Here is an 18,755-nt window from a genome sequence, read left to right on the forward strand (position 1 = left end):
AGGGTGTCACGGCATACAGTTTAGGAACCACTGCTTTAGCATATATTAAAATATGTCCAAGGACATAATGGGAAGATATGGTGGGCAGAAGTGGATTAAGAGGGGGCAAAGGGGTGAGTACCTATAGGCCCTCCCCCACAGAAGTTGCACTGGCTAGCCTCTACTGCCAGAAGCAGCTCTCTGTGTTCCAGCAGCAGTGCGGGGATGCTCCACTTGCAGAGGAGAGTAAATGTTCACCTTTGATGCCATGTGCTTGGCCCATGCTTCTGCCAAAGCCAGGGATAGGAAAAGGAAGTGGAACCCTGGAGGAAGGGAGGAGGTGGGACTAGAGGAGAACAGGAGGCACCAACTCAGATAAGTTAACCAAGTTACAACCTTAGCGGAGAGGAACTGAGTAATTCCATACTTGAAAAGGATCTAGGAGTCCAAATAGACAGCAAACTGGGATGTAGTGCCCATTGTAATGTAGCTACAAAAAAGGCCAACAAAATTCTGGCATGTATTAAGAGGGGAATGGAAACTAGGGACTCAAGGGTAATTATGCCACTGTATAAAGCATTGGTGAGACCTCACCTCAAGTACGGAGTGCAGTTCTGGGCCCCACACTATAAAAAGGACATCATAGAATTAGAAAAAGTCCAAAGGCGAGCAACAAAGCTTATATGGGGAATGGAGAATTTAAGCTACAGTGAGAGATTAAGCAATTTGGGACTATTTACATTGGAAAAGAGACGTTTAAGGGGGGACATGCTCTACATGTACAAGTATATCAAGGGCCAATATAAGGAACTGTCACACACCCTCTTTTCTGCTAGAAAGGAATCTAGGACACGAGGGCATGAGTATAGATTAGAAGCAAAAAAATTTCATTCAGCTAGTAGAAAAAAAATTCTTTACGGTCAGAACAGTCAAATTCTGGAACTCTCTTCCCAGAGAGGTGGTAACGGCTGGCTCATTAAATGCGTTAAAGGCAAAGTTGGACAAACATTTACTGGAGAAAAACATCCATGGGTACAAATAAGAAATATAATTTGTCTGTAAAATATCAGATCCTACCAAATCAGCAATGGATATCTATACCAGGTTGAACTAGATGGACGCAAGTCTTTTTTCAGCCTTACCTACTATGTAACTATGTAACTCTGCTGCAAAGAGAGCCTGGGTAGTAGAGTGACTCTGAGAAGACAGAGGTAGCATGGACACAGTGCATGTGTCTAGGCTGACAGTGCACGAGAGGTGTGCACACTGTTATAGACACACCAGGGTCATGTTACCTATGCACCTCCTACAAAGCATGCACAGATATAGGGATTATTGGTCTAAGATATACTGGGGGAAATGATGCTTAAAGAGGCTGAGGCAACAAGATTGATAAACACAGGGGATGGGGTTGAGACACAGGGAATGGGTGAGGCTGAGAAATGGGGGGGGGGTGTTTGAGTTTGAGAGGCAAAGTGGGTAAGGGGAAGAGAGACACTGCAGGCTTCACCATGGGAGGTGAGGTTTAGAGACACAGAGTGGGGTATGCACCTACACTGCTACTGCCTCATGGAGGTATGGTGGAGGTAGCACACACAAAGCATGCACATCCAGGGGGGTGGCGCCTTAGGCCCCCAATGACATTATCCAACCCTGCTAGTGCAATACTAGTGCAAAAGAGCTAAAGAGAGGTCTGGGGTTAAACTGAGGCCTAAAACATTGTGTACGAGGGTATACACCTCCTTCGAAAATTGGTGTGGAACCGTGCAGTCCAAAAATATATTATAAAATAGATGGAGTCAAGTGTAGTCTCTATGAGTTTAAAGGCCCATACACATTGGGCAACTTTTAGCTTAAAGCTGCTCCGTTTACTCGTTAGAGCAGCTTCCAGCTTGAAAGCTGCCCAGTGTGTATGGGGCAGCGGTGAGTGCAGTGTCCTTCTATGGAAAGTCTTCCACCCCTGGGAGAATCGGCAAAACAGGCGAAAAATGCTCAGAGTGTATGCATTTTCCAAATCATCGTTGTCTATACACACTGGGCAAAATCTACCAGTGTGTATGGACCTTAACATGCATGGAATGTGTAGTTTCACAACAGCTGGAGGGCCACAGGTTGAAGATGCCTGATCTAGATAGTCTTTTAAAAATCAGTAAAGCATTTAGCAAAAGGTAGTGGGGCCAGTGTTAAGTCAGTGAACCCAATGTTTAAGTTAAAGATAAAGATATTAGAACCGATCTGGGGGACCTAAATTGAATTGACCACAAAAGTCACTAAATGGTAGAATAAAAGATTGAGCAAACAATACGCTAGGGACTTGACATTCAGTAGTATCCAATAGGAAATGAGGTCTGAAGTCATTACGTACAGATACAGTCCTGGTAGGGAGGGTAAAAAATCAAAATGATTCCCAAACTTTTATTGAGAACAGCTGTAGGGAATAACTGGAGTTTTGGGGCAAAGCTGTTTGGGTAACGAAAGAAGATTATGTAAGGGAAACGAAACCATGGAGCAGAGCTTGTTCCAGGTCCAGCTAAAGTTTAGAATGTGAAATAAAGAAAATGTGCATGTGTTGGGGGAGGGGAGTGTTGGAACCAGTCACTTAATTGGGAGAGCAAGGTTGTCTCATGGCAGCAAATGTATTAATCCTGGTGAAGTTATAAAGCGTGCAGTGATGTCCCGACTGTCGGAGCCCCATACCACACCCAATGCACCAGCAAGTTAGCTTCAAGCCTGCAACAGCTGATTGGCTGATGTGTTGTCACCTTCCACTTCACCAGGCTTAGTACATCTGCCCCATGGTTCCTAGTTAGATCAGGGAAGGAGAGACCTCCCTACATTGTTAAATGTTTTTCACATCGGCAGCCACACAAGAAGCACCCAATGGAGGGAATGGGATCATTGGGTAGACAAGCATTAGGTCAAACCCAATAGGTCCATATGCATTAAGGTCGACATGACTGAAGGTCAACATGGGTTCGGGCGATAGGGTCATTAGGACGACAGGGTCATAATGTCGACATGGGGAAAGTCGACATGGTTTTTTTTTTACTTTTCACTGCATGAAAAGTCACCCGTTTGAGTGCGCAAAGGAGACTTTTTGCATCACGCCTATTGCTTGGTCGAGTACCTAAACCCGACCTTAATGAGTGCGATCGGCACAATAAAAAGCCCTTAGATCCCCCATCACTTTCGGGTGCAATTAAACATTTGAATCAGGCCCTTAGAACTTCCACACATAAGAAAGCATCAATCGACTCATTAAATTAAATAATTTTGGGGGCTACATAAGGAATATAACATTGGCAATAACATCTTAAATGCTATTGCTAATGGCCCAACCAGGAGATCTCATGATTCATCCAGCCAGTGGCTAAGGATGTAATTAACATTGTGAACACTTTGAATATGTGATGGAATGTAGATTATCAGGTGTGATAAAGAAGAGTCTTTCCAGGTGAAAGGAAAATGTTTAATCAGAGACAGGAGAATCAAAGGGGAAATATCATTTGTCCTCTTTAAGTCTTTTGTGACACGATTTTGAGATGGAGTTCACCTATGCCCTTTAGTGACCTGTATCACATGTGTAATGATAGGATGAAAGACCTTCCAATAACTGCTGCTGGTAAATGTGATTCAGGTCACAATTATGCTTCATATGTTCCAGCAAATTACTCTGTCACAGTAACAGATGCATTCATGTAGCAAAATAAAAAGGAGAGTAGCACATGCTCTATAGGTGCAGACTGTACCCCTTGATTGACACTTTAGGCACAGAGATGAGACTTAGGGAGTAGGGAGTAGGGAGACTGCAGATCTTTACTGCAGCCGCATTGCAACATCTAAACAGCCACAACAACTTCTAATTATAATGTGCAAAGTTATTTTACCCATGTGTGATGTCACTAAAACTAGTGGTCATTATATTACGCTTAGACAACATACTGAAGATTTGAAGCTTGAGAGCAGTTTTATTACTGTTTGTTTCCAATATAAATGTGCAATAGACTATGGTTGTGCTATATAAGTAACTGAAAAATTAAAGAGGGACTTAATATAAACAATGAGACAGTTCATTATAAATATTTTACTTCCAAAGTGAGTGTAGCAATTTGTATACAATACAGAGTTATACTGTACATATGGTTCGATTCTATTTTTCTATTCAATTTTGCTTATCTAAGCAAAATCAAATTGAATTCGAATGGAAATCTAACGCATTCAATTTGCTCTCGATGCGCGGCCCCGCTGCATCAAAATTGAATAACAAAAATTGACTGTGCAAGACTATAGGCAAGACTGTAGATCTGTACTATATAGTTTAAATCAAATGTGTACACGGTGCAGTGCAATTCAATCCCAATTCAATCGGGATTGAATAGAAAGTACATTGCACCGTTCATACACTACTTTACAGTGAAAATACTTACCTTCAGTGGTGTTTGTTAGCCAAGTATTAATTGGTTTACAGTAGGTGCACTCAGTACAGATGTATTTGCATATACTCTTGAGCACTGACACTGCTACTGCCCTATTCTTAACATAATGCTTTCAATTGAAACAAATTCACAAAAAAAGTAGGAAAAAATTTAATGAAATTAACTATTCAAAAAATAATATAGGACTGGTCAACATTTCTATCTGTTCATAAGACTAATAAACGGGCGGCATAGGTATGGCAGTATTTCTTTACACATTTATGTATTTCTCATCTGTACCAAAAATATGCCTCAATATGCTATACAGTACCAGATGCCCGGTGTGAGTGAGCCACGCTGAACGGTGTAACGTAGCAACAAAGTGTTTGCCTTATTTACTCTGCAGATGCTGAGAAATGCAACTCAATCTATACCGAAGACACTGCTGAGATTTTAATCATTCAGGAATTAGTTTTGAATATGTAAAATGTTGCATAATTAAATAGAACTTGATAGATAAGTCACAACTGCTTTTTTAGTAGGTCTTAAGTTATAGGGTAAGTAAGGCATTGCTACTAAACCATAACGTTTTCATATGACAACCATTTCTCAACAGATTAGTTTAAAAGGAAAAGAAATGTAAAAGCGTGTGATGCACAAGACTTTATGTTCACTTTCTGGAGTATTCATTATAAAAATGCAGACATGGTCAAGAGGCATAGTTGTTGTACAGACAAACACCGAAATGGGGAAGAATTGTGATGTAAGTTAACTTCCCTGCTACAATTAAATGGGATAGTGTGGGAAAAGAGGAAAGAAGAGACAGAAAAAGAAAAGAGAGAAAAGTCCAGCTTGATAAGGAATGATTGTTTGTGCCAGATGGGGTGGATGAAGCAACTGCTGGAATGCCTAAATCTTCTCACCCAACATTCTTTACGCATCCAATAAGTGTCAGTTCTGGGGGCAAAAACCATGTGCACTGCAGGGAGGGGGGGGGGGGGGGGGCAGATGTAACACCTGCAGAGAGAATTAGATTTGGGTGAGGTTTTACTTCAAAGTGAGATCTAGATTGCAGTTTAAAAATAAAGCAGTCAGTATTTTCCCTGCACAGAAACATCCCTGGTGCCGGTTGTTTGGCAACAAGGGACACTGATCAAAACTGCCACCCGACGGCACCTGGCCAGGTTACTATTTCTGCCCGGTGGTTGCCAGAGCAATGAGGGACCCCGGTCAAGCGTTCCCACAGCTGGCAGAATAAGGGCCGGGGGGACTGGGCTCAACCCTCCTGAGGTGATTGGTCACCTGAGCCCTTTTAATGGATTCAGTCCAGCATAGCCCCGCCGGTGATAGCTTCTCTTTGCGACAGTTACCTGCCTCCCTCTGGCTCCTGTTACTCCTGTAGAGTTTATTCCATCAGTTCCACATTGGATCCCTGGTATTACTTCTTCTTTCATATATCAGCAACGTTGTGGACAAGGCTCTCTTGTGTTGCTTATTTTGGTCCACACTTGTTACTTGCCATCTGGGGTTCCCAGTGTACTGCCGCAGGTCTGTGTTATTTGGTTTAATTTAACCCTGGGTCACCTCCTGCTGACGGGAGTTACCCGTACTTTTGTGTGCTTTGCAGTGTTATTGTGTGTCGTGTATCATGTTTTCTTGCATTATCTTTTGTACTTGCGACTGGGTCGCCTGAGGTTTGCGACTAGGTCGCTCATTCCGCTTACCGTCTCCCCTGAAGTTGGCCAGGTGCCTTTAGCTGTTATTCAGGCAGGTTCCCTTTAGCCAGTTTCACTTTTTGGCAATTTCCTTTAAAGATCACCTGGTACCTTGTCCCTGCTCAAGACCGAGTGGCACTGAAGTTGGGGCAGACCAAATTTGCCCCTTCAAACGTGGCTATTATATGCAAAGTCCTAGTTGTTGTTTTAAGTACCAGCTATCCTTCAGGACAGGCCAACAGAGGCAGAGTAATGTTCGCTGTGGCTGTCCTTAACAGCGGTCCCAGCTGTGGGTGCATACCCAAAACTCATAACACCTAACCCTGCCCCCGCAGCTTAACTGTAATAACCCCATAAGTGCCTAACCCTACAAAGGAGGTGTGGCCTGCCATCACAGAGGCTTGGCTAACCATTAGAGAATGCATTGTCTGGGCCCCATTATAAGTATATTCCATGCATGATAATTTGCTGTAGAAAATGTACCATAATCATGTGCAGTATGTTGTAACATAAGTATAATATACAGTAAGTGCACAGTCAGGAACCTGATCCCTAGAGAGGATGGGGAGGGGGGTGGTTCCACTGTATCTCCTATAGAACAGTTCAACTCTGGTTGGGCCCTACTATCCTAGTGGCTCCATGACAGGAAGAAAGGTATCCTAGCACATACAATACATTTACAATGTAACTCTACTGTATGTGGATTTACAGAACACATTGTTTGACCACTTGTGCCAGAAAGGTAAAGAATGAATTAATACAATAATTAATATGACATCCACAGTGTGGGACTCCATTTAGAATGTTCCTACACTACATACAGTATGTGATATATAATTTCTTTAAGACCAGCTTTTGTCTCTCTTAGCGGTAGATATACTAAAGCTTCAAAAAAATGTAAAGAAGTGATGTTACCCATTGCAACCAATCAGATTCTGTCATTTCTATGTTGCATCCTAGAAAGTGATATAGAATCTGAATGGTTGCTATGGGCAACATTACCTTTTTTTAATTTTAGAAAGGCAGGAAATTTAGCCCTTAGTCTTGAATGCATCACCCTGTACTTGCATTCATCCACATATATTTATATACTTATTTTTTATTCAGACAGAAGTAAAATATTTTTTAAATCTCACAATTGAAAGTTCAAATATTCATGTGTCTTTTTATTGTTTTATTTTTTAAATGCAGGTGTCCCTCGAGTCACGCAGTGCAAATTTCGGCTTCCTTTACGATTAGTCTGTGTTCCTATACAACCAACAAAAGCAGCAAACCATAAACTGACTATTGACACCAACAAACCTCCTGTCAATCTCATAAACCTTTTTCCAGGTGAGTGGTGTACTGTGTGTTTTTGTGTGTGTGTGTGTGTGTGTGTGTGTATATATATATATATATATATATATATATATATATATATATATATATATATATATACACAGTCAGGTCCATACCCCACCACAATGGGTTTGAAATGAACCAAACGATGTGCTTCAACTGCAGATTTTCAGTTTTAATTTGAGTGTATTTACATCCAAATCAGATGAGCGGTGTAGGAATTACAATGGTTTCTATATGTGCCTACCACTTTTTAAGGGACCAAAAGTAATGGGACAAGCTAAACAATCCTAAATCACACTTTTCACTTTTTAGTACTTTGTTGCAAATCCTTTGCAGTCAATTACAACCTGAAGTCTGGAACGCATAGATATCACCAGACGCTGGGTTTCATCCCTGCTCTTCCAGGCATCTACTGCAAATATCTTCAGTTCCTGCTTGTTCTTGGGGCATTTTCCCTTCAGTTTTGTCTACATAAAGTGAAATGCATGCTCAATCGGATTCAGGGCAGGTGATTGAATTGGCCGTTGCATAACATTCCACTTATTTGCCTTAAAAAAACTCTGGTTGCTTTTGCAGTATGCATTCGGCTCATTGTCCATCTGCACTGTGAAGCGCCCTCCAATGAGTTCTGAAGCATTTGACTGACTATGAGCAGATTATATTGCCCAAACGACTTCAGAATTCATCCTGCTGCTTTTGTCAGCAGTCACATTATCCATAAATACAAGGAAACGAGTTCTGTTCCTTCGGCAGTCATACATGGAACCTAAAAAAATGGGAACCACATATACTGTACAAACTGTTGTAATTCCAGCACCATTCACATGATTTGGATCTAATTACCCTCAAATTAAAGCTGAAAGTCTGCAGTTAAAGCGCATCTTGTTTGGCTCATTTCAAACCCATTGTGGTGGTGTATAGAGCCCAAAATATGACAATTGTGTCAATGTCCCAATATTTATGGACCTGACATATATATATATATATATATATATATATATATATATATATGTCCACAAATAACCGGCACTGGCTAGTAAAATAAATCAACTGCTCTGGTGCCCTCAATCCCCCAAACAGACGCTGGGAGAGGTATATATCCAAAATGTGCAGATGCAGCACTCAGGAGACTGGTTACCGATAGACAATGATCACGAAAGAGTCAAACTCCAAATAAGTTCTATCAATAGAATGATAGAACTTATTTGGAGTTTGACTCTTTCGTGATCATTGTCTATCGGTAACCAGTCTCCTGAGTGCTGCATCTGCACATTTTGGATATATATATATATATATATATATATATATATATATATATATATATATATATATATAGTGTTTTTTAAGATTCACTTTGGAGCAAACAGCTGAAAAAATGATGTCCCTAAAGGACAAATTTAATTTATGTGTAAGAATAAGAAGAATTGTTTGACGAATTGCAAAACTGTAAATGATTTTATACTCTGTAAAAGTACTATTTTAATAAACTGTGGTCATAAAAAGTTTTTTAATTGGTAAAGGGTGTCTATAAAAATATATTTTTACTAATTATATGTGCCTTTAAAAAGAGAGAGAAAGAGAATTATTATTACTATGTAACATTTACTTGATGTGTCTCTCAGATTTTGTTGAGCGCAGTGATGATGACCAGCTTAATGTGTTGGGATTCCAGCTGCTTGCCGGACAAAAGGTCACACTTCTTGCCTCTAAAACTTCACGTAAGTAAAAACATTCCATTGTACTGTCTTGTTTTTTGTATTCATGTGTATGTACAATATGTAATACTATGTATAATAAATATAAATAAGTCCAGGACTAACATATAGGGTTAAATTTAATAGGATGAGAGATACAGAAAGTGAGAGATTTGGTAAGAAATCTCCAGGTTTTTTAAAGCGGCAAAATCAATCTGGTTTTGCAGTGTAAATGATTGCCACTTTTTAAAATCTTACGAAATCTTTCACTTTCTGAATCTCTCATCCTATTAAATTTCACCCTTGATGCATGCAATTTATCACATGTAAAAAAAAAAGCGGAGCTGCAGGGAGGTGAGGAGCAGTGGGGTGGGCGCAGCGGTGGTGCCGGTGAGGAGCAGTGAGGGTGGGCAGCAGCAGTACCGGTGAGTAGCAGGCAGGGGGCAGTGGCGGTTCCGGTGAGGAGCAGTGGGGGCAGGCAGCGGCCCGGGTGCAGCTGCGGTGATCATTAGTGCAGTGGGCGGGCAGCGGCGGCTATAAGAATTTTTAAATCAGAGGCCTTCCTCCTGGCGGCCGCTGATTGGCTGAGAGTGCTCTATCTCAGCCAATCAGAAGCCAGACAGACATTATTTTAAGTTCTAATAGCCGCCGCTGCCCGCCTGCTGCACTGATGATCACCGCCGCCCACCTAACTGCTCTGATCACCGCCGCGGCTGCATTTCTCCTCATAATTGAAAGGAAACGGTTAAGGAAGGAAAATATTGACCCACTAATAGAAGTAATAGAAGGAATAGAAGGAAAAGAGAAAGCAAAAGCAGAATTATTCAATGAACTTTTTGCTTCGTATTTACAAGAGAAGAATCTTCAGAAGACTAACCCTGAAAATTATAGGCTGCTTAGACTTACATCCATTGTGGGAAAAATATTAGAGGGAATAATAAGAGATAGTATCCAAAATGTCTTACAACAGAAAAAAGTCATAAGTAAGGCTCAGCATTGGTTAATCAAAAATAGATCATGTCAGACTAATGTAATTAGCTTCTATGAGGAAGTCAGTAGGGGGCTAGACTTAGGGAAATCTGTTGATGTAATACTGCTTGATTTCGCTAAAGCTTTTGACACTGTGCCTCATAAAAAGTTATTAATGAAACTAGGTAATTTAGGTTGGACAATCAGGGACAGAGAGTGGTGGTATATGGCATACATTGCAGCTGGGGTAAGGTCCAAAGTGGAGTCCTGCAAGGTTCAATATTGGGACCCACCTTGTTTAATATATTCATTAATGATATTGGAAGTGACATAGTGAGTAAAATTGCAATATTTGCAGACGGCACGAAATTAAGTAAGGAAATTAACTCAGGAGAGGATGTGGAAACACTAAAAAGTGACTTAAATAAGCTGGAAACGTGGGCAGAAATGTGGAAAATGTGGTTTAACAGTGAAAAATGTAAAGTAATTAATTATTGGAACAAAAATTAACAAGCTACTTATAGGCTAAATGGAGTTATTATAGCAAATTCTGCTGTAGAGAAGGACTCAGGGGTCATCATAGCGGAAAAATTGGGTAATAGTGCACACTGCTCAAGTGCAGCAGCAAAAGCAAACCGGACACTGGCATGCATTAAAAGCGGTATGGATTCAAGGGATGCCAATGTGATCGTGCCTCTATACAAGGCATCGGTGAGACCACACTTGGAATATTGTGTTCAGTTCTGGGCACCGTAACTTTTAAAAGGACATAAAGGAATTGGAACAGGTACAGAGAAGGGTCGACTAAGCTAGTAAAAGGTCTTGAATCACTAGAATACAAAGATAGGTTAACCAGGCTGAATATGTTTTCACTGGAGAAACGGAGGTTGAGAGGTGATATGATTAGTATGTTCAAATACAGGATTGAATCATATGGAGCTGGGAGATGATTTGTTCACTAACAGGCCTACACTTAGGACACGCGGGCATGTACTGAGGCTCGAGGAAAATAAATTCTGTACTGAATTAAGATGGGGATTCTTCATCATTAGAGCAGTAAAATTCTGGAAATCATTGCCGGTGGGGGTGATTACAGAATTTAAAGCAAAACTGGATGCATTTTTGGCCACTAAGAGAATCCTATATATATGACTTACTAAAGTAAGTAGTTACAAGTTAGATAGGTTGAACTTGATGGACTAACGTCTTTTTTCAGCCTTAATTACTATGTTACTATGTTATATCTCTCAGTGTGTACCGAGCATATGTTGGACCACAGGGTTTGGGATAACCGTTTGATTTATTCTCACAAAACATAGTAGCAATTACAGCAGCACTGGCAAGAAAAAGTAAGGTGTTAATTATTTTTTAAGCATAGGCAAATGTAGGGGGGTTTCTGGTTGCCCACAACAATAGCACTGGTATATAATATGATCAATAGGACTGCCACCACATCATGCAGTTTAAGGGACAGAGCAGAGCTGCTACACATACCTAGTGTACTAGCTTCTTATACCACACTTACTGTATGTGTGGACCAGAGAGTAGCTGCCAGGAGGAAGAGACAGAAACCTTACCATGAAGTGGGAGATTGTGAGCTTCACTGGTTCTATTATGTTTGTGTATTTATTTTGATAGGTTTAACCTTTTCCTGACAACTTATCTTATTTAAATGTTTGAAACAGCCTATACTACAGACCATCTGTACTGTTAAAGGTATTTGTGTAGTTTCATGGCGGCAGCTTGAAGTTTGAAGCTACGCTAACAGCGTAGCCCAATGGCTGCCTTACTTGTGTAGTTTCACAGCGGCAGCCTAAGATACGTTATCAGCGTAGCCCAATGGCTGCCTTTTGTAGTTTCATGGCGGCAGCCTTAGCTACATTATCAGCGTAGGCTGCCGCCATGAATCTAAACAAGTAATTACCGTACTGTTGCCGGGAACTGCATCTCTGTCCCCGGCATCCCTGGCAAGCCTTGTCAGCACTTCTTTCGCACTGCCGGCGCCAGCATGATCCCCTCTCTTTGGCGGAGAGGGGATCATGCTGGTGCTGGCAGAGAGGCGCTCCAACTGTTTGAGACGCAGGAGCATCTCAGACGCTCCAGCAATGAGACGCTCCTGCATCTGAGTAGCTATTGCGGCAGGATACAGCAACCCTGCCGACAGGGTTAGGGGTTCTGTAGTGCTTGCGTCTCCTGTCACAAGAGGGGGTGTGGACGCAAGTGCGTCTCATTTACAATGAAGGAGGCATTTGCCAGTGTTCCAAGCTACATACTGGCAAATGCCTCCTTTTCAAACCCCCACTATCCACGGCAGCCCGGAGCGTGGCAACCTTTTCATACCCCCACTATCCACGTCGGCGTGGAGTTGATATTATATAGTGTGGCAAGCGGAGCAAACCCCGCCAGGGGACGCGGATTATATGTAAGGTAATTCGCGTCTCCTCGCCACGCTTCAGGCTCGGTGGCTCACTGCGCTCGCCACACTATATAAAATCTACTCCAGTGGATAGTGGGGGTATGAAAAGGTCGGGAGGACGCGTAACGCGTGCGCTTGCCGCGCTTCGGGCTGCCGTGGATAGTGGGGGTGTATCAGGAACACATTCACACCTGCCATATCATACATCTGACTGACTATGCTACAATACCGCTGACTGACTACGCTGGATCTGACAGGGACGCTTAAGCGGCCGCGGAAACACTACGCTACTTGTGACTGACGCTGGCCGCAGGGACACTACGCTGACGGCGTAACTGCTGCTGTGAAACTACACAAGTACCCTGTTAAATATTAATACTGTATTCCATACCGTATCCAGTGAATGAAAAGACCAATTATCAGGGCTTTTACCCCTTCCTCAGATTCCCGTACTTACATTTTGAAACCTAATCTAATAATCCTCCGTTTGCCACTGTAGTGACAAGCAGTATGAAGCAGCCTTTTAACTTAATTACCTGTTTACATTTATTTGTATCTTGATATTTTTTTTTTTTTTTTTTTTTTTTTTAATTTAAACATTTTTATTGAAGTTTCAAATAATGTAAATAATACAATAAAAGTATACATTGACTGGGTATCATAATGGAGAGTAGTGGAAGGTGTATCGATCAGATTTCCTTAAATTTGTCTACCCTGTCGAGCCTTATAAACATGAGATAGCTATTAAACAGGTGGGGTGGGGGGATGGGGTGGAAAGAGAAAGGGGAGGGGGTGGGGGGGGGGTGGGGAGGGTAGAATAAGAGAAAAAAAAGGGGGGGGGGATTGAAGGAAGGGAGGGATGGTTAACTCAAAGTCCTTGCAGTAGACCAATTTTCTATTGTAAACCATTATAACCCTGCTATGAATTTGGTAACAATATTTAACCAGACATGGACTAGACACATTGGGGGTTAAGTGAGGGAAGGGGGGGGGGGAGTGGAGGAATGAGTCTTGATATGGAACTCTGAAGACAATATAGTATGACGGGATTCTTAGGTCTTCATCCTTGGAGAATTAAGGGTTCTTCTGATCTCGACCGCGCAGTCCTGTAAACCAGCTAGATGTCTCGTGACAATCATGTTAAGATAAGCGGGTGGATTGGGCATGAGTTATCTCCCGAGGGTATAGTCTTCACTGTGACTAGCCTCATCCTTGGAGTGCTGTTAGTCTAGTCTAGGACTTATGCAAAATCTGTTTAGTTATGTCTGCTTTGCCGTGGTTGCTATGTGATTGGGTGAAATTTTGCCTTTGTATTGGGTCTAGTGTATGGATAAAGGGTTCCCAGATTCTTACGAATTTCTGGTAGCTAAAAAATGGGTCAAGTTGGACTGACCTTCTGTCATATAATGCTAATTGGAGAAGTTTAGAATGTAGTTCAGCTATGGAGGGAGTTGAGGTTGAGATCCAGTGTATTAATATTATTTTTTTTGCTAGGGTTAGGCATATTGTGAGAAGCGGAATATTTTTTGAGAAAGCTGGGGGAAAGTGCCAGGCGGAGTAATTTAGGCATAAGCATGCCAGAGGGTAGATGGCTATTTTGATTTTGAACATATTATTGATATAGTTTATGGTCTTCCTCCAGAACTTTAGTATCTTGGAGCAAGCCCAGAAGCAGTGGTAAAATTTTGCATTCACCAGTCTGCATTTGGGACACTCGCCGGTTGCATCTTTTGCCATGTATTTTGTTTGGGCTGGTGCATAATATATGCGATGCATTACCTTGAAGTGGACCTCTTGCAGATAGGGGGATCGAAGAACCTTCATGTCTTTAACAAAATTTTGAAAGATGTCGTCTACCGTATGGGTTTCTGGGAGGTCCTGTTTCCACTTATCCTGAAGGTATTGTAAATGTTTAGTTGGGTGGGTTTGGAGAATAGGGTCATATATGTGTGCTATTTTGAAGTCTTGTGTTTGTATTATATTAAAGAAGCGGAGTAGTGGGTCAGAGTGATTTGTGAGGGTTATGGAGAGGGAGAGCGGTCCTATGTAGTGCCTTGCTTGTAGATACATAAAGAAGTGTGATTTGGGGAGGTCATATCTGGAATGGAGTGTGTCGAAGGTAAAGATGGTCCCTCCCGGGTCAAACAGCTTCGTGGCCATGTCTAATCCTTTACGTGTCCATTCCGTGAAACCTCGGTTCGAAGTTGACGGAGGGAAGTTGGGGTTGCCCCAAATCGGGATAAATGGGGATATTGTGGGGTCTCTGTCTAGTTTTTTATTCACCTGTATCCACGCGTCATAAGTGTCTCGGAATAATATGTGTTGTAGTATTATGGTGGGTATTTGCTTGGGTTTTGAGTGAATGAGGGCGCTAGGGGCGTATGGGTGGCATATAGCTTTGTCTAGGTCAAGGTCTGTGTATGAGGAGAGATTACTTAGCCAGTCTGAAATATATCTAAAATGTATTGACCATGCGTATGCTTGGAAGTCTGGGATTTTTAAACCCCCTTTATCTGTGGGGAGGTGTAGTTTTGAGAGTGACATCCTGGGTCTTTTTCCCTTCCATAAAAAGTTGGACATGAGTTTGTTCAATGTTAGCGTGTCTCGCTTTAATATGGTACAGGGGATCATCTGTAGTATGTAAAATAGCTTAGGGAAGATCACGCTTTTTAGAACAGCAGCTCTTCCTAAGAGAGAGATAGGTAATTTGGTCCAGCACTCTAGTTGCGATTTAATTTTGGATATAATCGGTGTGATGTTAGTTTTGTATATTTGTCTAGGGTTGGGTGTGATGAGAATTCCGAGGTATTTTATGTTTGTGGTTTGGATGTTGAATTGTTGTAAGATGGGGCTGGAAATAACGGGGGGAGCGAGGGGGGTGATCGGAAGGATTTCTGTTTTGCTTACATTAATTTTGTAACCTGAAAATGAACTAAAGGAATGTATAGTGTTCATTATAGCTGGGATGGACTTAAGGGGATCAGTGACAAACAAAATCATGTCGTCTGCGAAGAGTGCTAATTTAAGCTCTATGGATTTGACAGTGATACCTGAGAATTGTGGGTTTTCCCTGAGGGCTATAGCTAGAGGTTCTAGAGCAATATCAAAGAGGAGGGGTGACAGGGGGCATCCCTGTCTCGTTCCCCTTTGTATGGGGAAAGGGGCTGATAAGAAACTGTTGCAGGCTATTTGGGATGTGGAGTTGTTGTATATAGATTTAATAAAATTTATGAATGTGATGGGTATACCGAATTTATTCATCGTTTGATATAGGTGTGGCCATAGTACTAAATCAAATGCTTTCTCTGCATCAATTGCCAACAGTAGTGCCTGGGTGTCTGTGATTTCATCAAGGTGGAAGGATTGGGTTGCCGCTAATAGCTTCCTGACATTACGAACTGAGTGTCTACCTTTGATGAAACCAGTTTGGTCCTGGTGTATAATGAGCGGGAGTAGGGTGTTAATTCTGTCGGCGAGTATTTTTGTCAGTATTTTGTAGTCGTTATTGAGTAACGATATGGGTCTATAGGATCCGGGGTTGGATAGATTCCTGCCTGTTTTAGGGAGCACTTTAATTATTGCCGAGTTGAAATATGGAGGGGGGGCGTTGTTAATTAAAATAAAGTTAAATGTAGATACTAAGATTGGGCCTACTTTGTCTGCGAACATGCGATAAAAATCTCCTGAAAATCCGTCTGGGCCTGGTGCTTTAGCACATTTCAGGTGTTTAATCACTCCCAATACTTCATCTAATGTGATTGGGGTAGTGAGTGTCTGGGCTGTTCCTTCTGGGATTTTGGGGTATGAAGTTGTGTCCCATACCTCAGGGGGATGGTTGTCTATGGATGTGGGAATAGTGTCATGTGAGTCGCCTTGGTGGGCTGTGATGGGGTTGGAGTATATGGAAGCGTAATACTCTGTCATGACTTGTGAGATTTGTGAGTTAGTTGTTGTGAGTGTGCCGTCACTTTTAGTCAGGGGGTGGATAAGCATGGGTGATCTGTCTGAGTTCAGGATTGTAGATAATAGTTTCCCTGTCTTATTTCCGAATTTGTGGAAGCGATAGTTAGATAAGAATTGGGATTTGTCTGCTGAGGCTGATAGGGAATTGTCTAGTAAGAGTTTGGCTTTTTGGTATGCTGTTTTGTTTTGGTGTGTGGGGTTTTGGGTGTAATTAGCATAGGCTTCGGTCAAAGAAGTTTGGAGAGATATGTATTCTTGGGTTGAGCGTTTTTTGAGGCGGTTTTCGTAAGTTATTATCAGGCCTCTGAGATAGGCTTTGGCGGCCATCCAGTAGTTGGCAGGGTTGGAGGCTAGGTGTTCAGAGTTGTGGGAATGATATTCTTCCCAAGCAGTGGAAAGATATTTTTGAAATGGTTCTGAATTACATAACTGTGCTGGGAACCTCCAAGCCTTATAGTTGGAGCGCTCTTTTGATGTAGTAATCGTACAATGTATTAGGGCGTGGTCTGAGATGTGTATTGGTTGAATTTGGGGGTCTTTTGTAAGTGAAAATAGGGATGTAGAGATTAGTATGTAATCTATACGAGATTGGGTGTGGTGTGCCGCTGAGAGACATGTATATTCGCGTGAGGTTGGGTGGCTAGCTCTCCATATGTCTATCAGATTGAGGGACTGTGCTAAAAAGGGTATGCCTATTTTGGGGGGGTGTCTGGGCTTTGTGGTGGTGGAAGACCTGTCTAGATAGGGGTGTGATGTTAGGTTAAAATCGCCACATAGGATGATTTTTGATTCAACTCTTGGTGAGAGGAGATTTATCAGGGTGGTAAAGAACTTCTTGCTGTAAGTGTTAGGGGCATATATTGAGCAAATTGTGTAGTCTGCATTGGCTATGGAAGCATGTGCTATGAGATATCTCCCTTCAGGATCTGCTATTGTGTGGGAAATAGTAATTGGAAGTGATTTAGAGCAGAGCATGACTACTCCTCTGGCTTTGCTATTGTAGGGCGCTGACGCTAGCACTCTCCATTTTAGCATTTGGAGTTTGGCTATTTCAGGGGGTAATAAATGTGTCTCTTGGAGACAAACTATATCGAGAGACTGCCTCTGGAGATAAAGCAATACCTTTCGGCGTTTTGCCGGTGAGTGTAGACCTCCCACATTGAGGGAGCCTATCTTCAGCTCAGTCATGGGTGTCGAAGGGTGATAAGTCTGCGCGGGCGAGATGTTCTCTGGGTGTCTTCATTCTTCGTTCCAGTCTGTAGGTGGGGATACAGAGAGGGAGAGAGGGGGGGAGGGAACATATACACAAGACTAGGGAGACAAAACATATAGAAGTATAACTGTAAAGTGCATGTAACACATGCCGAAGTTTGTTAATAAACTTGAGGACAACCGCATAAATCATTATAAAAATGAGATTAGTAGTAACTGTCCTCCAACAATAGGGGGAACCATGTGGGGATCGAATCCGGATCATGGCAAGGTGTGCCAAGCTTCCTTTCAGTTCATTCCATTTTTTTTTTTTTTTTTTTATAACTAGGATATTGGGCAGGAGGGTAATTGGGGAGCTATAATAGCTGAGGGGTCACCGTCATTAGTTGACTTAATTGTGTCAGAGGATTGGAGTTAGTGGCCTGCAACTGTGGCTTGGTGGGTGGCTATTGTTGGGCGTTGGGACTTTGGTGGGTAGTGTCAATATAAATTTCAAAGCGGATATCCAGGTTGAGGTAAATGGCCCTGGTTTGGCCTCAGGGAGTATGCAAGGGGGCACGGTTCGTCCTGAGTGCATTTCTGTGAGTCTATGGATGCAGTAGGCGGTCAAGCTCGGGCGTGGGTCTCATGTGGGTCAGAGATATCCTCGTTGGGTGGGGGGTGTCTCTCTCGCAGGAAGTCTGTGGCATCTTCGGGGCAGGAGAAGTCAAAATGGGAGTCTGCTGTAAATATGCGAAGGCGAGCAGGGTACATGAGGGCAAATTTCTGCCCCTCTGCTACTAGGCGGGAACAGACTGTGGAGAATGCTCTGCGCTGTTTCGAGAGCTCAACAGAAAAGTCCTGGAAGATTCTTATCTTTTTCCCCTCCCAGTTAAGATCCTGATGTTTACGTGAAGCTTTCCATATGGCCACCTTGTGCAGGTAGTTCATGCATCTGAATAGCACTGCACGTGGTCTGGCATCTGCATGTCTGAGTTGGGGTCCCACCCTGTGGATCCGTTCTATGACTATATCCTTGCATTCGTCTTGTATGCCCAGGATCTGGGGCAGG

At 42.3% G+C, this 18,755-nt stretch overlaps 1 protein-coding gene across 1 annotated transcript in view; it reads left to right on the forward strand.

Annotated features, from left to right (window-relative positions):
• Positions 1-18,755, forward strand: part of LOC146005778 (protein PTHB1-like) — a 489,046-nt gene that overhangs the window by 218,840 nt on the left and 251,451 nt on the right. Inside the window, exons 15-16 of the mRNA XM_083145203.1 lie at positions 7,301-7,441; positions 9,073-9,168. Coding sequence (XP_083001329.1) covers positions 7,301-7,441; positions 9,073-9,168 — 237 coding nt within the window. The remainder of the gene's footprint in view (positions 1-7,300; positions 7,442-9,072; positions 9,169-18,755) is intronic.

Source organism: Crinia signifera, chromosome 5 (assembly GCF_055691185.1).
Source record: "Crinia signifera chromosome 5, ASM5569118v1, whole genome shotgun sequence".
In the NCBI taxonomy this organism is placed as follows: Eukaryota; Metazoa; Chordata; class Amphibia; order Anura; family Myobatrachidae; genus Crinia; species Crinia signifera.